Source organism: Lethenteron reissneri, chromosome 57 (genome assembly GCF_015708825.2).
Source record: "Lethenteron reissneri isolate LAM-NWPU_2019-01 chromosome 57, ASM1570882v1, whole genome shotgun sequence".
NCBI classification, from domain to species: Eukaryota; Metazoa; Chordata; class Hyperoartia; order Petromyzontiformes; family Petromyzontidae; genus Lethenteron; species Lethenteron reissneri.
Window position 1 is genome coordinate 1,993,118 of NC_083835.1, and position 22,376 is coordinate 2,015,493.

At 53.8% G+C, this 22,376-nt stretch overlaps 1 protein-coding gene across 1 annotated transcript in view; it reads right to left on the reverse strand.

Annotated features, from left to right (window-relative positions):
• Window positions 1–1,913: 1,913 nt before the first annotated feature.
• The window catches only part of LOC133357195 (hephaestin-like), a 29,213-nt gene continuing 8,750 nt past the window's right edge, over window positions 1,914–22,376 (reverse strand). Inside the window, exons 2-19 of the mRNA XM_061575025.1 lie at window positions 21,626–21,870; window positions 19,796–20,008; window positions 18,877–19,056; window positions 17,243–17,500; window positions 16,913–17,081; window positions 15,411–15,550; window positions 14,454–14,594; window positions 13,545–13,756; window positions 12,851–13,001; window positions 11,605–11,817; window positions 10,196–10,409; window positions 9,457–9,596; window positions 8,806–8,934; window positions 8,088–8,194; window positions 7,489–7,711; window positions 6,634–6,773; window positions 5,949–6,111; window positions 1,914–4,755 (exon numbers count right to left, since the gene is read on the reverse strand). Coding sequence (XP_061431009.1) covers window positions 4,670–4,755; window positions 5,949–6,111; window positions 6,634–6,773; window positions 7,489–7,711; window positions 8,088–8,194; window positions 8,806–8,934; window positions 9,457–9,596; window positions 10,196–10,409; window positions 11,605–11,817; window positions 12,851–13,001; window positions 13,545–13,756; window positions 14,454–14,594; window positions 15,411–15,550; window positions 16,913–17,081; window positions 17,243–17,500; window positions 18,877–19,056; window positions 19,796–20,008; window positions 21,626–21,870 — 3,124 coding nt within the window. The 3' untranslated portion in view covers window positions 1,914–4,669. The remainder of the gene's footprint in view (window positions 4,756–5,948; window positions 6,112–6,633; window positions 6,774–7,488; window positions 7,712–8,087; window positions 8,195–8,805; window positions 8,935–9,456; window positions 9,597–10,195; window positions 10,410–11,604; window positions 11,818–12,850; window positions 13,002–13,544; window positions 13,757–14,453; window positions 14,595–15,410; window positions 15,551–16,912; window positions 17,082–17,242; window positions 17,501–18,876; window positions 19,057–19,795; window positions 20,009–21,625; window positions 21,871–22,376) is intronic.

Here is a 22,376-nt window from a genome sequence, read left to right on the forward strand (position 1 = left end):
CGCATCTAACTGCGGTGCACGACCACGAACGACTGGGTGTTTAAGGTTAACGATTTTGTCGTATTATCCAGCTGTATAGCAGATAAAAAAAATACAATTACTTTACTATGCAAGTTAAAAATGTGTGTGTTTTAAAATTTACGTGTTTTTTATTTTTTTTTAGGGCCCCTTTATAACATCAAACTACAGGCCCCGCACTCGCTTCATCCGGCGTCGACACCGCGCGGCAAATTCATCAATAGCGGCTGGGACCTCAGTAGCTTCTAAGCAAGACGTAAGATCGGCGAAGAGGTTCAATGACACAACCCACGATAGCAGCACGGACTTCAGGTGGTGCATCTCATCAGCCGCATCGGGCCGGTGCACGCAAAGCCGTGGACCGGGTTTCACCATTCATTGACCTCGTGGGCAGAGTCAGGCTTTCCTCGAATGAGGGAGAAATTCCACCGTGCGTGTTGAACTTCTTTCGCACCGTACGTAGCCAGCCGCGCTAATCGGACACGAGTCGCGTGTGGAACGCAAGACGATATGACGATACGTAACAAGAGCAATATTTGCGCGTCATTGTGGACAATGTAAAATAACTCGGTGAAGCAATAGCATGAAGCTGAAACGCCTCTTTTAATCAACGCATAGCTATCCGATGAAACAAAAATAACAATGATTGCATCAAGTAAAAGCCAGAAACTGCAGGCACCGAAAAAAACCGAAAAAGTTCACTTACGGTTAAAGTTGTAGCTCCTTGTCGGGCTTGCTGCTCACAAATGCGGTTTAACGCCTCGATATTCGGTTAAAATAAGCGAACTGAACTCACGTCACTCATGAATATTCATCAGTCGACAGGCAGTTGTGTAAGGGGCCGTCCATAAATGACGTAACGCGATTTTGGACGTGTTTTGACCCCCCCCCCCCTCGTCACACGGCGTCACAAAAAGTCAGACCCCCCCCCCCCTAAAATATGACGTCACAAAGCTGTGCCCCCCCCACCCCCCAAATCCATATTTCCATTTTGCAAATAAAACATGCTTCAAATCGCTTTAAACTGTTGCCATTGTAGTGCGTATTCAATGTGGCGCTGCACTCTGATGTTGTAGGAGAACACATTTATTAAAAAGTCAATTTACTTAAGTAGAACGTGTTGTCTATATTTATTTAAAGTTGCGCTTTTTGATGTGACGTCACATTTCTCACCCCCCCCCCCCCTCGTCACACATCGTCACAAATGTCTGACCCCCCCCCCCCCGGTGCGTGACGTCACTTAAATCATCGCAGGCTGTTTATCCCGAAGTAACATCCGCGACAGGGAGGTGGCTAAGGAGCAATGGGGGGGGGGGGGGGGGCTTTTAACCCCAGATCACATTGCAGTCAATACATAGACAAGCAAACACGAGGGTTTGGCTCAAGACGTCTGAGACATGTGAAATGCCAACATTTCGTAAGCTGGCGGGAATGGCAATGTGATTAACGATGTCATGTTCCTCCTCTTCCCTCAACCAAAGACAAAGTTCCCCCCCCCTCTATAGCCTTTGGGGCAAGTGGTGTAAGCGAGCACCCATGAAGGTCGGCACCGGCACACAAACAACAATAATAATTGAATAACACCAACACCCCCCGCCATTCGCCACGAAGTGACGGTGACGTCTCCACGGCGCCCGTGCCAGGCTAGGTGCACTTTGAGGCCACGTGAAGCATCGAGGGGTCGCTGCCGACAGGAGGTCACGGGACAGACCCAGGTGGTGCCATGGGTTGCCTAACCGAGATGACCGGTAGATGCACCAGCTGTACCCCCTACTGTCAACTTGCTGCATTTTATCCGCCGGGCGCTCCGCTCGTTGTTGTGAGCGTCGCTCCTCTGCCCTCCGTTGTTGTTGGAGAGCGATTTCCTCCAACTGCCCAGTAGCAGCGTCCTTCACGAGCCTCCTCCACAGAGGCCGATCTTGACACCGCTGGTACCGGTCATCGGCAAGTCCACTCGGCTCCACATCCTCCCGTACCGCATCAGCTCCATCTCTTCTCCAGCCCGTGTCGTGCCCGTTTAGCAGCCCCCTCTATGCGGCCAAACAGAAGTTGCTTGAGCTTGCGGTGGCTGGGAATGCGGGCTACGCGACCCAACCCCCACCCCACACGCACGCACTTTTGCTGGCTCCATTTCAGACGACAGATGATGTAAGAGGAGGACTCGACACGAAGCACTAACCAAAGTTTAAAAGTTGTGTTTCTTCTGCGCATTCGTCCTCGCCGCTACGCTTGGACACGACACGGCAACAAAACGATCCGCGCCAGGCGGGTCGCGGCGTTTGTGTGCGCGGTGGGACGGAGTCGCCAAAAATAAATTAATTAACTACGATTTTGACTTCCGTTTATTCGAGTCCCGCCACGAGGTTCGATTGCTGCTGGGTTGCAAGATGAAATGTGGCAGAGTGGCCATAGTTTAGGATTGTGTCAGAGTAAACTGGGCTGCCATGGGAAACTAGATAACCGTGATGAAGAGTCAAGTTTACCATGGAAATTAAGTTTGCCACGGGAGTCCAATTTACCATGGCAATCGTGACTCGGTGTTTCGTAATGCTGCCAAGCCTTGGCCATCACCTCCCGTCCAGCGGCACACATGAGAAGAGAAGCGACACTTTTTTGTTGTCCCGCCCAACGTTTGCAGTCTTCTTCAAGCAATTGTAAATTAACCGATTATAATTGGTCAAGTAATTAATTTTTTATAGATTTATTTTTTAATGTACAGATTTTTTTATTTGAAATCGAGGCAAGCGCGCGCGTAGCTCACTAACAACACGCCAGTGGTCTCTGGGAAGGGGGATACAAAAACACGCCCAGGGGGGAGGGGAACTCTCCGGCACTCGCACAAAGCATCGGTGTGGGTCAGGGGGATGCTCCCTACCCACCCTGACTGGGGTCCGTGTGGTTATTGGTGGTGTGGGGGAAGCAGCAAGCAACATTCTAGGGGTAGATCTGGGGGTGTGTTGTGTGGGGTGGGAGTTGGGGTAACAATGTCTCTGTCCATCCCGGGCCCATCCACTCTCAACTGACGAAGAGGATAATTAGGAGAATAAAAAAAGGGTTAATTTATTACTTAAATAAATCAGCCAGCTGTTAAAAACACTAAACTAAAACATGTTTTACACTGTCGAAAGTGCACACGTTTTTAGCACGCTGGGTAAAATATAAACTAAACAGTTTTTTTATTTTACCAGGTAAGGCCCACTGAGCTATTCAGCTATTTTTTTAGAAGCGACATGGCTGTCACAAATGACAGCTCAAAACGAAGTGGCTCATCAGGTAGAAATGAACAGCAGTCAAATACTCTAAACGCGCGATGTTGATTCTAAATGTGGAGAGGAAAAACCGGAGGACCCGAAGGAAAAATCCACACGACCACGGGAAGAACACGCAAACTCCAAATATGCAGGGTGCTCGGGTCGGGATCGAACCCACAACCTCCTCCATACCAGGCGAGGTAGTTCACATCTCGCCAACGACGTTAAGGCTGCGAGAGCTCTTAGCGAGCACCTATTAAGGCTGACGTGCACAGCACCACGCCTGGCGGCCTTCCCCTCTCCCACTTCAGTCACATGACCACATCAGCTTCTCAATCAAGGCCAGGAGGCACAGAGTCGTGTGCAAACCCGTCCTTGGTATCCCCTAGGTTGACTCGGCCATAAAACGAGTACCCGATGCGGTGAGTAAACTTCAGCACTGCAAAGACGAATGCACACAGGTGTGGAGTTGGCCCATAACACACCCGTTCCGTGTGTTATTCTGGCCATGACGGGTGCTCGCTAACAGCATTGACCAACGAAGAAGCATTTGGCTAAATTGGAGATCCGTGCATTTGCCATGCTGGGTTCGTTACGTCAAGAGCATAGGGGGGCAGATCAGTGGATATAATTTACGTGGTAAGATTAAAACACACGGGAAGTGTAAAAACCAGGTAGAAATTAAGACTAAATGCCCAGATATTTATAAAAAATATATATTTCATTAAAACCGCAATCCATGATATTCTACTCTTAGCGTGTGTAACAAGTCAAAAATAATACAGTTGTTGTGCTTCATTCTCCGATGTATTTTACAGTTGTACCGCGTGTTTCTTCTAGGACGATGTCCAACGTTTAGCCCCGATACAAAATGAGCTTCTTCAGGAAACTGAACCGAGCGGCTCACTCACTCTCTCCCCTCTCTCGACGACATCGCGTTTGACGGCTCGCTGCCGGTCCCCGTTAACATCGCGCCGTGAACACGCGGCCAACAACCCTGGACACACATCGCGTGGAAACCGACGCAGCAGTTTCGATTTAAAGCTTTCGTGACTGCAGGGATTCATCTTCTTGGTTCTTTCGGTAAAGTCACGTAGAAGGGAAATAATAAAATAATAAAAATAAAACATAATAAAATAATTCTCACGATATACGCTCCAAGCCTGGGGTGTTTCATTAAGACGCTGTCTTCCCGACAGACCTGTTGCTTCACCCGAGGACAGCTGCTTGCGTTGTGGCCGAAACGTCGTGAGAATTATTTTATTATGTTTTATTTTTATTATTTTATTTTTTCCCTTCTACGTGACTTTACCGAAAGAACCAAGAAGATGACGCAACAGTGTTCGCGCTTCGCTATTCACAAATTCAGCGCGTCGAGCGGTCGAAAAAAGGGCGGCAGCCTAAACGTCAGCCACCACCGCCAGGGCCATCAGCAGAGCTAGGATGGTCATGCCAACTGCGGTCACAGGACGCAGCGCCCCTCCGGCTGTTGAAGAGAAGAGAGACGCAGGCTTTAGCTGCGACATCGATTACGCACACGCACACACACCGGGGCAAGCTAGCCCACGGTACATACACAGGGCTTTATTTACGACCGAATGTATGCGAGACAGAGGGGGGGGGGGGCATCTCCCAAACGTTGGTATTTCATTTATATACGACAACATGCATCCATTTGTTTTTTATTTGTTTTGCTTATTGATGTTAGATTAGCTTAGAGTTTTGGGACCACCCCGACCGTTGGGAAGATACGAAGATCCGGGCACATCTCTGGCGATTTCAATTAAATGTCCCCTTTCACAAACAACGCAGAGCCTGAGAAAATGTGTCCTGGGTCTTCAAATCCCCAAATGAGGACACATGCAGACAATGTGTGTTGTATTTGGAGAGCCTATACTATGACCACACACGCAAGGGTTGCTGGCAAAATGAATACTTGCTACAGATAGCAAATGTTTGTGGTGGTTGGTATATTCTTTGTTGTGGTGGAAATTGATCGTTCAAACATGAAAGCATTTGGTTCTTTCAGTAAAGTCACGTAGGTAGAAAAATAATAGATCCCGACGTTTCGATCGCAACACAAGCAATCGTCGTCAGGTGGGACAACCACACCAAGAAAAACCTGCTCAAGTAGGCGTTAATTTTTTCTTGCTGTGATTGTCCCACCTGATGACGATTGCTTGTGTTGTGATCGAAACGTCGTGATCTATAATTTTTCTACCTACATGACTTTACGGAAAAAAACAAAGAGTATGGATTCTTGCAGTCAAAAAAGCTTCAAATCAAGAATGAAAGTATCTGTTACGGGTTTACACATTGGCTTAAGGACGCAGTCGATCTAACCTACCGCTCATATAGTGGATAAACAAAAGTATCTCCCTATATTTTAAATAGACTTCATTGGGTTTCCAGTACCAATATTATCCAGCAACAAAATCTGGATCGGTTTTGACTTCATGGGTCTTATCAACAGAATCAGACTGGTTCAACAAATACTGCCGGGGTTACCCGATGTTATTGGCAAGAGCAGTCCATCTAAGCTATGGTGCCCTGTTCATTGCAACAACGATAACGTGTTGTTGACGAGTGTGTCATTATGGAGCACATCCATCTGGTCCTGTGTCTGCGATGGAGAATGTTATCACCTGTGTCTGTGATGGAGAATGTCATCGGTCTCACCTTTGCCCTCGAGGATGTGGTAGGTGGTCTCCATGCCGGCGTAGATGTGCTCCGTCAGGTGACAATGCAGGAGCCACGTGCCTAAATTTCGGGGCCTCATCTCGACGGAGTCGGAGGTGCCGGGGAAGAGTTCGTGAACATCTCCCCGGTGATCGTGGCGCTTCTGCGCGACGGCAGCCCACACACACACACAGGTCACTGCCTCTCCGCTCCCGTTTTCATTCACTTTTTGTTTCGCATATTAGCGCTTACCCCAACTAAGAGGTTGAAAGCATGGACGCATTGACGCATGAGCGACTGTAATCTCTTTATTGGTACAGGTCGCTAAACTTTGGTTGGAAAAAGTTGCCTCTTCAACTTAACCAGCGAGCCAGAATTATTTATGAAACTATTTATAAAACAACTATTTACAAAACAATTTATAAATCGGTGGCGTGTCGGTTTGGTGACGGGTCGGTTGGTGGCGGACGCTCTTACGATGCATATCCGGCCAGATTATTATGACGATTATGCTATTACGTGGCCCAACCCCCAAAAAAAAAATCTATTACGAATCATTATCTCAGCTGCGCAAACCAACCCAGGTGTTAGGATGATGATGACGAAGATGAAGATGCTGCTACCGACGCTCCCCACGTGTGACCCCCCTCCCATCCCCGTGAAGATGCCCGGCGTCGTCTCTCACCTTGTAGAGGAAGGTCTCCCCGTGGAAGTGCACCGTGTGGATGTCAACCTCGTTGCCCATGCCCAGGAGGTACCAGGCCACCTTCTCCCCTCGGCACATGCGGAGGCCGCGCGCGTTTCCGTACAGCCACCCGTTGATCGCTGCCAAAGGCATCGGTGTGTTTAGTGGAGTTCGCTAGCTCCCGCTCATGCGTAATGGTGTGATTCTAATCATCCTAATGCTATCCTTATCCCCGCAACCTTGCGATTAGTGCGGTTGGCTACGTACGGTGCGAAATATTTTCAACATGTATGTATGTACAGTGCGAAAGAAGTTCAACGTGCATACATGTATGTTGAACTTCGTTTGCATTGTACGTAGCCAACCGTGCTAATCGGCTAATCGGAGGTATTCAGTAACGGCTCGGGGGTCAACAGTCGACAACCCAACCCATCGTCGTGCATCAGAGAGGTCGATAAAATTAGGTACCACTTTGTGGGAAGTCAGCTGCTCTTGGCAAATGGAGAGACTGCTCTCTCTGCCATAGGAATGAGACATTTTCAAAACAGTTTTCTTTACTCAGTCGCTGAGTTTCCGAAGCGCCAAGGAGCCAGCAACGAGCAGCACTCGTGAAAAGTGTAACAGATAACAACATGTACTTGGATAAGAATATAGGCAATGCCAAGTCTCATCACTTAAGCACAGAGACACTTTTGTTGAACGAGTGCCGAGACATTACACAACGAAGCCTCAATACTTCGTTTAAAAGTTGCAAGGAGCAAAAAAAAAGCACTACAAGACATCAGATTCTTGGACCCATCCGTGCGGAGCTTTGCCCGATGGCACTCGACGCTGCTCCCCCGTGCGTCCCCCCACCGTGCATGCGGTTGCTCTCCTTGAAGCCCTCGTCGGAGGTGTCGACCCGCTCGGGGTGAACGCAGAACGCGCGCACGTTGTCCTGCAGGTACCACGAGAGGTTCTCGTCGAAGATGAGGAAGAGGAGCGCAAACTCGCGGTCGACGTCCGCCCTGCGGCCCTCCGTGCCCAGCACGCCCGCCTCGCAGACCACGAGCGGCCCGAACAGCCCGCTGTAGACATCCTGGCAGAGACGCGAAGCACATGCACAGTCACGGGCACCATCACGGGCACCGTCACAGGCGCCGTCACGGGCACCGTCACAGGCACCCGCGCGGGACGGCGAGGTGCTGCATCGCTCCTCGTCGTTTGCTCGGAGAGATCGCGTGGCCCCCCTCGACTAGTCCCCCTCCCCGCAACGACGGCGCTCGACGTCTGCTATGGAGGGTGTCCCCCTCGCCGCTAAACGGAACCCCGCTGGGAACGTGCGGGGACCACGTGTGTGGCTGGGGACCGCACGAGGTTAAGCCACGGGCCACAAATGCCACCCCCGCGTCCGCCACCGCGGGCACCAGAGCCCCGGGCGTGTGCAAATCAGCAGGATTCCCCCCGGCGCTCACCTTCACGGGGTCCACTCTGGAGTAGTAGGTCCACGTGACACAGTTGGGGTCACTCGGTCCAGGCCCAGAGGCCTCCGTGACCTCCCAGCGGTAGGTGTGGGTCTTTCCTGCGGGGAGGGTGGGGGGCCCAACACGCGACCTTGACAAAACGGCCCGCGCGGCGCTTTCGTCTCCTTACTCCCCCTGCTGTGCTGCTGCCTGCATCTTGTCCTGCAGCATGCGGCGCCTCCCAGCACAACTACAGTGGCAATCGATGTGTCCCACGTGTTTCTTATGCTTCGCGTATGCCTCGTGTTGCGTGCGTGTCCCGCGTAGCGCGTGCGTCTCTTGAACCGTGCGCGTGCCGTGTATGATGTGCGTCCCCGCCGTGTAGCACGTGAAAGCCTGCGTACCGAATTAGGGCCAAACATTAATAATCGAAAAATATCAACAAAATACCAATATTCTGGGTTCTCAAGTGGGAGGGTGGGAAGGTGTTAAGGTCTTCCAACCATCTTCTTGGTTCTTTCGGTAAAGTCACGTAGAATGGAAATAATAAAATAATAAAAATAAAACATCATAAAATAATTCTCACGACGTTTCGGCCACTACGCAAGCAGCCGTCCTAGGTGAAGAACAGGTTTGTCGAGAAGACAGCGTCTGAATGAAAGTCTTCCAACTTGCTTCACGATAACTGGTGAACCCCCCCCCCCTCCCACCTCTCACGGTCCACACTCACCGGGATCGGTGGCGGTTGTGTCGTTCCCCGCCGCGTCCACCCCGTGGGCGTGCACGCTGTACGGGCGACTCGCCCCGTTCCGGAAAACCACGATGAGCTCGTCCCCGACCTCGGCCCGCAGCACGGGCCCTGCGGTGGACGGGGCACAGCACCGGGGCGGCGGGGTGTCAATGTCAGTGCAGGGACACTTTGTCGCTCCATCACCTAAACTATTAACTTTTTATTTTACCGAGTAGGGCCGGGGGAAACCCACGCAGACGCAGCCGGGAGAGAATATAAACTCTGCGTAGAAAAGGTGGCCCGGAGTCAGGAAATCGTATCCGGGCCCCTTCTTGCTGCGAGTTACAAATGTTACCACTGCACTGCCACCCATCATATTCATCATCATCCCTTGACGTAATAAATTAATATTAAATCAATTAATATGGAGCAAGTACTGCAATATATTTTGATTACAAATGATAGCTCAACTTCATACGTACATATGTACGTTGAACTTCTGTCACGCCGTACGTGGCCAACCGTGCTAAATCGAGCTCTGTAGGCCGTATCTGGCAGTTTAAACAAAAAAACAATCTGGTAGTGTAAAAAATAAAAAATTGCCACTGGTGCTGTGCGCGACGCGGTGCCGAGTTGGGAGCGGAGGGGAACCGAGGATGCCGAGGTGCTCCTCGTCGGGGCGTCTCGCGCGGAGCTTGGTGAAGGTCGCGTCCTCGTACTCCAGGTACACGGCCTTCTTGTACACGGAGCCGATCCGCTCGTCCCCGCGTGCAGTGAACTTGGCGGCGTCGCTGTGAGCAACGCCGCGGGGAAATGCGGGTGCCACGGATACAAGTCAGGAGGGGTCAACATCTATTATGATTTATATATAAATAGTTTTGTATATATAAACTAACGAAACTAAACTTACCAGGTAAGGCTATATAGCCATTTTTCAGAACCGACCTGGCTATAACAAATGATTGCTCAACGAAGTGGCTTATCGCGTGGACATTTATAACAGCTAAAGACTCTAAACGTTCTAGACTTGAAGTTTTCATGACTGCAAAGATTCATACTCTATGGTTTTTTCGGTAAAGTCACGTAGGTTAAAGAAAATTAAAATAAATTTAAAACTGTGTCGACACACTTTCGCCAAGCATCAACGACTTAAAATACGTGGCCCGGAGATTTTCAAATCGACGCATGCAAGAATACTGAAGCGCATCGACTAAAATCCGCCTCGCTCGCCACTCGACAAAATCGGGCGACGCGGCAACAATCATTTCACGGGGCAAAACACCGAAGAATTCTAAACCCGTTCAGAAATTCGCCGCGAATAATTAATCCACCGACGAAACACGGCTGCCTGGAAGTGCCCGCCCGCCTCGCTCGACAGCGAAGACCTCACCTGGCCTCGGGGTTGTCCCCGTGTCGCTCTTTCTCCCAGGTGTCGTCTGGAAAGTAGTCCCAGTCGACCTCGCGGGCTGCCAGGTAGTAAACCCGCTGGCGCCGCGCACCGCCAGGGTGTGCGGTGCCTGGCCGCGAGCATCGGAACACCGAGTAAAACTGTTTCATGCCGGCCAGGTAGTGATCGGCGGTCTGGCATCCCACCTCGAACTTGCCTGCGCGCTCCCACAAACAAATAAAGCCACACGCAACAACGACAATTCCCTTCACTGGCTGTGGTGGATGGCGATGGGAACGAGCGGCAAGGGCTGCGTCGGATGTGACGGTCGTGCTGCTGTACACAGCCCTCGGTGTGTTCTCGGGTTGTACCGCGGCATCGTCGGGCACGGTTACGACATTTCGCTCCACGTGCTTGACTCGAACAGTCAACGGGCCAGATCAGGACTTGTTACCCACCCGTAAGGCAGAAATGGAAACTGGCCCAGAGTGTGCTTATGGTGAAACCAGTGCTGCTGCTCAAACTTAACCAAACTATTTTTTTTTTTTACCAGGTAAGGAGGCCCCACTGAGCTATACAGCACTTTTTCAGAAGCGACCTGGCCCATAAATGATGGCTCAGCCAAGTGGTTTATCACGTGTAAATGTATCGCAGCCAAATACCCTTTAACAGCATGTAGATTCTAAATTACGGAGGCATGCAAACTCCAAATATTACAGGCGACGGGATTGGGGTCTAACCCACGACCTCCTGCATCCCAGGTTAGAGATATAACATTTCGCCACCACCGTGCAGCCAATGGGTGGTGTGGAAGTGATTTTAAAAAATGTATGTGGAGAGACAAATATGGGAAGGAGGTGCATTGTCGGCTTATTTATTTTGTTTGCTTGGGAGTCGGGTCAAGCGATCACGCCGCGGTCTTAAGGACGTAAAAATATTTCTGCCGTTGGCTTGCGGAGACAAAATCGCCGCATTAGATACAAATCCCCATCCCGCGTTCCTTTCATCCTGCATGTTATTGGAAAAAATGCATTACCACAGCCTGGGGAAATATTTTTGCACGTGTTAAACGTTTATATTTGTTGTATGCATTAGTATTTTATTGATTCTTGTACGAAAAAAAACAACTGGTGTTGCTCCCTGCCAATAACATATTGAAAGTAATAAGCAAGCGGGGGACACTTGGTGGGATGCCATGGGGACATCGGGTGGGATGCGTTTGGGACATTTGGTTGGATGCGTTGCGGAAACATTTGCGGGTTGCGACGGGGCCAGTCGTGGGACGCGTTCGGAATCCGTGACAAAGTTTGAAGGCGCGCGCGCGCGCGCGCGCGCGCGGAGAAGCACCATCTGCGCGACCCCCATCTTCGGGACGTTTGCGAGAGCGCGCGCGTGATGCGTGCGGCTCTGACCGGCGACGCGTGCCACCATGCTCGCCGTGCGGGCGACGTGCGGGAAGAGGCCGAGCGATCCGATGCGCCGCCCGCCCGCCAGCAGCGTGTTGCCCAGCACAAAGGCGCCGTGCATGTCCACCTCGCTGCCCACGCCCAGGAAGCTCCAGGACACGCGGCCGCCCTGGCACGCCGACAGACCCGGCTGGTTCCCGTACATGAAGCCGTTGATCGCTTCACGCGGAGACGGCACAGTACGGCAGCAGCCACGGCAGTAGCAGCAGCAAAGGTAACAGGAGCAGCAGCAGCAGTAGCAGCAGCAGCCACAGCAGCAGAAGTATTAGCAGCAGTAGCGGCAGCAGAAAAAGCATCCACAACAATATTTACATCAATCTTTCATCGAGATGCTGAAACGTTATCATTTTCAACGTATTAAAGATAGGAGGTACAAAAGTAACATTACTAAGACTGCGTCAAGTACTGTACTGAAGCATTGAACAAGTGGACGCAACTGGGAGTGCTCGATGGAAAGTTCTTGAGGAGGCAATCATCACCAACGTCTTTGACAAAGGACATGTGGCACGTGGAGGGAGACCGTTGAACATCATTGGCTCGCGTGACCCCTGCTGCCACGAGGGGTGCTACCATTCGCTACGATAAGTTTTGTTCTTAATTGAATTCGCGTTTTAAATCGTGCCGACGAGGGAGGGAGGAGGAGGGTGGCGAATCGTGAGGGGCCTCGGGGACGCGAGCTAGGCCACATTACGGCCACTGGGCGAGTTGGGAAGAGGGAGGGGGAAGAGGAGACGTCTCTGACGCACTGGGGCGGTCAGCAGTAGTGGGGGGGGGGAAGGGGGTCAGGAGTGGGGGGGAGGGAGAAGGGGGTCAGGAGTGGGGGGGGGGGAAGGGGGTCAGGAGTGGGGGGGAGGGAGAAGGGGGTCAGGAGTGGGGGGGAGGGAGAAGGGGGTCAGGAGTGGGGGGGAGGGAGAAGGGGGTCAGGAGTGGGGGGGAGGGAGAAGGGGGTCAGGAGTGGGGGGGAGGGAGAAGGGGGTCAGGAGTGGGGGGGAGGGAGAAGGGGGTCAGGAGTGGGGGGGAGGGAGAAGGGGGTCAGGAGTGGGTTGGGGGAAGGGGGTCAGGAGTGAGTGGGGAAGGGGGTCAGGAGTGGGGGGGGTAGAAGGGGGTCAGGAGTGGAAAGGGAAGGGGGCCAGGAGTGGGGGGGAAGGGGGGGGTCATGAGCAGGAGGGGGGGGGGGGGTCCCCCCAGCTACCGTGCATCTTGTTGGACTCTTGGAAGCCGGCGTCCTCCTTGTCCACGGCGCTGGCGTTCCCAGCGAAGCGCTCGATGTTATTGTCCAGGTACCAGCTTTCGTTCTCGTCGAACACGGTGTAGAGGAGGAAAAACTCCTCGTCAAACGCTTTCTGCAGAGGGCAAATAAATAGCAGCGACGTCGCCATCCAGGGTCGCGATCTGATGCAAGGTTACCGTGCGCTTCATTCATTTACATTTTGCCGAATTCGGCAGCCCTCTTGCTTGCCAGTTGAAACAATGGCGCGAATGTTTCTCAAATCATCGCAAGCCTCTGTCCACCGAGCAGGACACCAATGGGCATACCCCACACAGCAAAGTCGACTGTCCGGGTGTTGTGTGGCGGGCGCAAAGTGGGGGAACTCCCCCACCACATCCGAGAGGTCTGGCAGGCGCGAAACAATAGGTCCCAAATAAAAACCTTCTCGGAGCGCGCTTTCTGGAGCTTGATCAAGTGGCGAAGAAGGCACTTCAGACCGCCAGTGGCGGCGGCGCCCGAACAACCAGCAGGGGTTCGTAATAATCTTTGGGTTTTTCGGTAAAGTCACGTAGATGTTATTTTATTTGAACCATCTACGTACCAAAAGAATATGAATTCCTGCAGTCACGCAAAGCTTTAAGTCAAGATTCAACGAGCAAGGGCCGCTCGCCTTTACCTGCTTTCCCGAGGGTTCCAGCGCCTCGGGGCGGCACACGAGCAGCGGCCCGAGCAGCCCCGCGTTGGTGTCGCGGATCGAGTCGACGGCCGAGAAGTACATCCAGGCGAGGCAGTCGGGGTCGGAGGCCGCGGGACCGGCGCTCCGCGGCACCGCCCACGTGTACGTGAAGTTGCCGCCCGGGGGGACGTGCGACGCCCGGCGCTGCGCCTCTAAAATAATATATATAATTAGTTAGTCCATCTTTACTCCTGTCGATTACAAACACGTTGTACAGCGTGTACACTAAACACGGGGAATGCCTTTAAAAGTTATATCATCTCCTGCAGATGCCACTGGTTCTTCATCTCCTGCAGATTTAGATGCCAGCACCGCCATCTATTGCGCGGCGGTTGAACTTACGACCCTCGGTCCGAACAGGCATCTCGACATACGGACAGGTTTGTTCGTATCGAGTCCCTGTAACAGCGGGCAACGACGATCGCCGTTCCCTGTTGATCGCCGGTCTCGTCAGCGTGACGGCTGCCAGCTTACAGCGCGCTGTAGGTAACCTCAGTGGCGCCAATTCGTCCTGTGGTGGTTATTCCCTCTTTCTTGGCCGCCATTCCGTCGTTAAGTCCCGGGATTGCTCATCCAGCAGTGGCGGCAGGCAAGCGATTGCAGGGCTGCGCACCTTTGTAATGATAGTAATATTAACACACGCATTTACGATTTGCTCGTGACCTAACAAGACGTCTCGAAATGCCGATTTTTATTGTCGAGTCTCGGGGACACCCCGAAATGGCAGTTTCTCCCGGTTAGATTTTATCGCGTTGTAAATGTTGCGGCAGGTCGAGGGAGCTCCTTCCTGCTGGGGTGGGGATGCGGTGGAAGCAGCTGTGGTGAGGAGGAAGGAGGATAAGGCCTCACCGGAGCGGCCGTCTGTGTAGGCGATGCCCTCATTGTCCTTGGTGACGAGCAGGCCGTGCGGCTGGATGCTGTAGGGCCGTGTCGCCCGGTTCACAAACGTCACCACCACCGTGTCGCCCACCTGGGCTCGCAGTACGGGACCTGTGGGTGCACGCGCAAAGACGACGATTCCGCCGTGTAGCTTTCAACTGGCTGTTGGGGCGAGTGCTGTTAGCGAGCAGCGTTGAAGGCTGGCACGGCACACCAGGGGCTGGATGGAAGCAACTATGCCCGGCTGCCTTTGTCTCCCTAGCGACGATGTTCACGCAGTGCACCTTGTAATACAATTTGTATGCCAAGTCAACCTAGGGGAAGCCCAGGACCAGTTAAAATATGCACTACCTGATATTATTGGTCACGGACGCGAATCGAAGTCGCGTCACCGAGTCATGCTGACCACCGCTCATTACACCTCCAATTAGCACGGCTGGCTACGCACGATGCGAAAGAAGTTCACAATACGTACTTACACCACAACCACTACACCCATACAAAGACAAAGATCCCCCGTATAGCCTTAACAGACTGTAGGGGCAAGTGCTGTTAGCGAGCACCTATCAAGGTCGGAACGGTACACAAGGGGGTGGGCGGCCAGCACCGCGCCCGACCACCTTTGTCTCCCCAGTGGCGATGTTTACTACACACCGCACCAGGTGCTCATTTGAGGCCGAGTCGAACTAGGGGAGGCCCAGGACCGGTTCTGATAACCGTCACCGGTGTTGGCCGCGAGCGGGAATCGAAGCCGGGTCGCCGAGTTCATAGCGCAGCGTAGCGCAGCGTAGCGCTAACCGCGACACTACCGCTCCCCATACAGACACACACAGACACACAAACAAGGGTCTCCAGGAGCCAGGGTTGCCGCCTTCGCCCGCGTCGTTCCACCCCCTTGTGGCCCCCGCCGAGGTCCCGGAGTCTCACCCAAGAGGCCCAGGTGCTGCTTCCCGGCCTGCCGCACAGTCTTCTGCGCGAAGCTGGCGTCCGTGTAGCCCACGAAGCGCGCCTTCTTGTACCTGCCGCCCAGCCGCGTCGGCCCCCGCTCAAAGAACGTGGCAGACTCGCTGCGCACACACACGCACGCACACACGCACACGCGCGCACACGCACACGCCCGCACACACACACGCCCGCACACGCGCGCACACACACACACACGCCCGCACACGCGCGCACACACACACACACGCCCGCACACGCGCGCACACACACACGCCCGCCCGCACACGCGCGCACACACACACGCCCGCACACGCGCGCACACACACACGCCCGCACACGCGCGCACACACACACGCCCGCACACGCGCGCACACACACACGCCCGCACACGCGCGCACACACACACGCCCGCACACGCGCGCACACACACACGCCCGCACACGCGCGCACACACACACGCCCGCACACGCGCGCACACACACACGCCCGCACACACACACGCCCGCACACGCGCGCACACACACACGCCCGCACACGCGCGCACACACACACGCCCGCACACGCGCGCACACACACACGCCCGCACACGCGCGCACACACACACGCGCGCACACGCACACGCCCGCACACGCGCGCACACACACACGCCCGCACACGCCCGCACACACACACGCCCGCACACGCGCACACACACGCACGCACGCACACACACACGCACGCACGCACACACACACACACGCACACACGCACACACGCACCGGTTAGTGCCGCTGTGCTACGAAACCGACACCGGTGAAGATTATCCAAACCGGTCTTGGGCCTCCCTGTGGTCGACTCGACCTCAAATGCAGATACCTGGTGCGGTGTGTAGTAAACATCGCCAAAGGGGGGAGACAAAGACGGTCGGGCGTGGTGTTGGTCACCTACTCATGTGCCGTGCCAGCCTTTGTAGGTGCCACTTGGTAACAGCACTTGCCCCCACAGTCTGTTAAGGCTATACAGGGAGATTTTTTCTTTTTGCACGCACACGTAGCACAACATCGACCTTCGTTACCCGCGAAGTCATGGTGACATCACCACAAAGTGCTTATGCCAGGCTAGGTGCGCACTTTGAGGCCACGTAAATTGTCGAAGGCTCGCCGGCAGGAGGTGACGGGACAGACTCAAACTCAACAACAACCGCCATTCACCACGAAGTGGCGGTGACGTCACCACAGCGCCTGTGCCAGGCTACGTGCACGTTGAGGCCAAGCACACGCACGCGTGCGTACATTGAGATGATTAAGCCTCGTGGTGGAGGCCTCACACTCGCGAGGCGTCGCAGCCATTGGCAACGTTGCCAAGACGACGACGGAGTTCGTCGCGAGAGCTCCGGGTTGAGCACAAACGCCACAGTTCCCACGCTTGCGAGCAAGCGAGCTGGGTGCCAGCGCTCCGGAGCCGCGCGTTCGCTGCGTCCGCGACGAGGCCGCCGTCACGCTCACGTTTCGGGGTCGTCGAGGCGTTTCCCGGTGAAGGCGTCGACGCCGCTGGGGCCGTAGTCCCACACGCTCTCCTCCGCCGCGACGAAGTACCGGCGTGTCTCGCCGCCCGAGGCCGGCGCGGGCGCCGCCCTCCCGCAGTCCCTCACGGTGTACAGCGCCTGCATCCCGGCTGCAAGGCACGCACAGGGACCACGCTGCTGCCGCTGTCGGCGTCGTCCGCGGGGTTCCGCGCACCACCACTACGCCACTCGCGCTGCGCAAAACGGCGACCGGACATTCGGTCGTGCGCCGCGAGGGTACGGGGGCAGCGGCGCGAGCGGCAGTTTTCACCGTGCACGTGGTGATTGACGCCGCACGTCAGCAGCCACGCGCCGACCTCCGTCGGCACGGCATCCCCGGACGCGAAGGAGGCGGCAAAGAGGCCCACGGTGTCGACGCGCACGCCGCCGGTCAGCGAGAGCGTCTGGCCGTGGAACCTCGCCGTGTGCAGGTCCTTCTCCCCGCCGATGGCCAGCAGGTGCCACGCCACGCGCTCGCCCACGCACATCTCCAGGCCCGGCAGGTGTCCGAACACGAGGCCGTTGATGGCTGCGGAAGGGGGGAGGACGGGCAAACAGCACGACGGCGATCAGCATCGGCCGGGCGGCTCCACGGATCGATCCATGGCTGGATGAAGGCCTCCGGATGTCGGCTTGGCGCGGGGCCATTCTGTTTTGGTTCGTACGTGGGAGGGACGGATGCTCGAGGGAGATATCCACGCCGCCTCCCGCTTGTGCATTCTCCACAAAGGATGCTCACAATTATTTAGTGTTGGTTTATAAATGCGCGTCGGCAAATTTGGGGCCACGGATGCCGGCACACGCGGGCGGGACCTTTAGCGTGGGGTTTTCTACGGCAATTCACCCACGCTGTTAAAATGAGGGCGGCCACGCACCGCGCTACAATCGCGACATTCTGCAACGAGCGGCAAATTAGCCCACGGGCAGTCCGTCACCTCCTCGTCGCTCTGCCATCGCTAGTTGCCATGGCTACCGTTGCCGTGAGCTTCACTCCACGGGTCGGCCTGGTAGACCGCTCTACCAGGCCGACAACTTCATGGCATCCACACTGCGTTCAACCACCACACTCCGCCCCCCCGCCAACCCCACCCACCCATGACACTGCAGGTCACAGCACTTCTCTCCCTGGTTTTTGCCTCGCACTGCTCATCTCTGGAATTACCTCCCACCGTCCCTCGTCGCAAGCTATTCATTACGACAAAAAACACCTTTTTTGTTATCCACTTTACCCTCAACTGTGCCGTATGTTGCTGGCCGCTTGGCCTCCGGGCGCCGTGCTCGGCTAACACGATTGTGAAATGTGAAAATAAATTCCCCGCGTTAGCAGCCGTGCTCGAGCGACGGAGGTTGAACGGGAGAGACAGACACTCCCCCCCGGAGGCGACTCGATCATTAATTTTACAAAGAACGTGAACAAAATACCTGACAAGTGATTGATGTTCTTTGGCCAAAAAACCGTTTTGAATTACGAAACGATTTTTTTTGTCACGCACTGCAGCTATTGAACTAAAAGGATTTTTTTATATAACGACATTATTATAGATATTATTTTTTGTAATATTTTTTAAACCCCGTATAAAACAACATGGCAAGCTGCGCGCGAGATAAATTTAGCCATCGTGGAAATAGCAGGGTCAATGTCCGACGTTTCGCTCCACGCGCCACCGGGAGCTTCTTTTGGGAACAGAGTTCAGCCGGATGCCGTGCTGAACGGCGCGCGGCAACATCCCAAAAACGCAAACGTAGAGCCGCTTACACCAACAACCGCACAAACCTACACTAGCCCACTTACTCGCTGAAAGCGGGCTAAGACTTCGTGGGGTTTTGTTAGAAACAACGACAACAACGTTGATATCCCAGGGCAGCCGACCGCCGAATTAGCTTGGTGAAGCTGTGACGATGTACCGTGCATCTGGTTGCTCTCCACGAAGCCCTCGTCCTCTGTATCCACACTGTCAGGGCTCCCACAGAACCTCTGGATGTTCTTCCCGAGGTACCAGCTGAGGTTCTCGTTCACGATGGCAAACATGACCACGAACTCCTGGTCCACGTCTCGCCGCTTGGAGGTCACGGGGTCAAGGATGCCTGCACCGCGCGCACGCCAACCAAACGTAAAGGATTAGAGTTGTGAACGCTCGCCAACTCAGGTTGAGAGCGTTAACTCTGGTCGTGGTGGAGGTGGTGGCGGTGGCGGTGGTGGGAGCGGAGGCGGTGGTAGCGAGGGTTGGTCGATCACCACACACATGTTGCGAAACTTCCATCCCGTGGGCATCGAGGTGCCCATACTCTGGTTTGCCAGCCAGAAGGCAGTACAGCAAAAAATGTGGACCCCACCTGTTTCGTCTGTATGGGATAGAGTGTTTCCCCCTCGCACACATGGGTATCCTCCCACATGTAAGCACTCATTTATTGCCCGATAACGCCTTAATACATGGAGGAGCACAAAGCTTTGGCAATCGTTGGCACAGGCTCACCGCTTGGCTGCCTTCACGTTTGTCCGTGGTTCCTGCTCGGGGCTGCGGATCCTTCACTCTCTTTACAAGGAGATAGCGGAATACTGCGAGCGTTACTAGTTGAACAGATCATACATTACATTATTTTAAAAGAGAACCGATTGCTGCCGACAATCCCAAATTACATTAAAATGGCGGTTCTTTTTCTTTTTTGTCAGGAAAGCCTCACTAAATCTCAGGACCCATTTTCTAATTTACCAGCGCTCTGGCTCCCAACGCGGGAGGAAACTGGTGTGCACGAAACTCGGGTGCCAGCCAGGGTGCTCTCGTGAACTCCCCCCGTTGTCTGCACTGTGGGCCGGGGCATTTACCTCTCTTGCACGTGAGCAGAGCGCCGACAAGGCCGGAGGCGATGTCGCGCGAGGCATCCACGTGGGAGTGGTAGGCCCACGTGAGGCACGCCGGGTCGTCGGCCGTGGGCCCAAACTCCTCGCGCACATCCCACACATAGGTGTGCCTCCCGCCGGGGGGCACCGCGTCGTCCAGCTTGTCGTCGCCCGACGTTCCGTCCGGGTACCTCGCTCCTGCGACACACGACCGCCGGCACGGGCAGAACCCCCCACCCACCCCCAGCAACCGCACCGCACGGCCACACAAGGCACGCCACGCCACACCGTACACGCAGACACAAGCCATCAGCCAGGAGGGGAGGAAGGAGGAGGAGAAGGAGAAGCAGAAGAGTTGATGACAAAGACAGGGACTTGTAATGTGCGGTGTATAATGTTCTGGGAAGATTTTCCCCAACGACAACCATCTTAAGAAATCAACAATGCTCTAAAAACCAGGACGGGTGGCAACCCTGTCAACTGGTAGCAGAGCGCGGCTGGCACGGGTTCTAGTGCGAGGGAAATACAGCAAGTCCCCGGGTTGCGGAAGACCCGACTTGTGGAAAATCCGACCTTGCAGAAATGCTCCCGTAAATTATGTAAAAAAAACGTCAATATGTAGACATTTTCACGTTAGTTACACAAGCGCAAGTACTGCAGCGTGGCGAGGTTGCAGATGAATGCCGCGTAAGGCGGCCCGGGGCCTTGCCCCTCGCTCCACCAAAACACCAGCTTCACCACGCCCGAGCTTCAATAGAATTCAAATTCAGTAAATGGAATATTTTGTAGTGTTACATAACGTTTTTCCTTTTGTAGCGTTACGTAATTTTTTTCTCTATGCTTAGAACTATATTTTCTCCGTGTGTCTATTGCTTGTTTTCTTCATTTTAAGTTTATTTCATGAGTTTTTTACTGTATGTACTTTATTTCATACAATTACCCTTCAATTGCTCATGGTCTCAGCCAACAGCGATCAGAGAAGCCGAGGCATAGCCTAATGCACGGTAAACAAACATTCGGAAGTGACTGCTTTCTATTAACTCATGTAAAAAATTTCGTGGTATTCATAAACAACTGGATACAGTACATGTTCCATTAGTTTAATTGTGGGTAGTGTTATGGTAGATATTCGTTGAAATGAAATAATTATACGAAGTTCAGAGCGTATATACAGCGCGATATGGTACTTGGAGAAAACAAACGAGAAATCGGCTAGGGGAGGCACAGAGATTTCCGGCTATGGGATTTTGTTGATTTTGGGGGAAAATTGTTCAGTTTCCGACGTACGGAAAATTCGGGTTTCGGATCGTTCTCGGGAACCTAACCCTTCCATAACCCGGGGACTGCCTGTTTAGAGCCGCACGTCAATGACGCGGTGAGACACCGTGCCCTCGCGGCGTGATGTAAAATGGACCCCCATGATCGAATGGCCTCCCCAACTAAACCCACCGCCCTCGACTAGAGACACGCGTGTCGAGTATTTGGCTGCCTTGATAAGCCAATTCGCCGGGCTATCGTTTGTGACACCAAGGCCGCTTTTAAAGAAGAAGTTAACAGCTCGGTGGGCCGTACCTGGCAAAATTAAAATCTCTTTAGTTTATAGTTTCATTTATCTTGTACCAAGCATGGTAAAAACGTGTGCACTTTCGATAGTATAAGACATAATTTTTTAAAGAGCCGGGCTGATTTTCTAAGTAATTAATACATTTCTCTCTCCGAATGATCCTATTGTCAGTTGAGAGTGAACACCCTAGCCGCCACCACCACAACAGAACGGCACCCCCCCCCCTCCCTCCCGCGTGAAGAGCGCCGTGCCTTCAGAGCGCTTGTCGTAGAAGACGCCGTGGGGGTGCAGGCCGTAGGGGCGGCTCGCCAAGTTGCGCAGGTTCACACGCAGCACATCGCCCACCTCGGCTCGGAGCACGGGCCCCAGGAGGCCCAGCCAGGCCGGCCGGGGAGACTCGAGCGAGAAGGAGGAGTCTGTGTACTCGCGGAACACCGCCTTGCGGTAAACGCTGCCGATCCGCGCCGGGCCCTGGGACAGGTACATGTGAGCGTGCCTGCGGGGGATGTGGCCAAACGAGAGCGAGAGAGAGAGATGGAGAGTTATCGTGGCAAGTTTAGGATACTTTTGGGGCGGTGAAATGCAAATGAAAGCAACACAGTTTCAAGTTATGACTAAAACGGCGTGCTACTTTAACCAGGCAAGGGCCCACAAAAGCGATCTGGCCACAAATGATTGCACAACAAAGTGACGTATCATAATGTGGAAATTTATCGCAGCCAAACAGTATACACTTGTGATGTTGATCCTAAATATGGAGGGGAAAGACCGGAGGAACTGGAAAAAATCCACGCGACACAGGGAGAGACACGCAAACTCCACATATACAGGAGGTCCGGATCAAACCCACGACCTCCTGTATACCAGGTGAGGGAGCTAACACTGCCACCGTGACGCCCACTTATCTATCTTATAATAGGTTTCTTGAATTTCGTGTGCCGTGCTGGCCTTCATAGGCGCTGCTCATTCAGAGCACTTGCCCCAACAGCCTGCTCAGGCTAC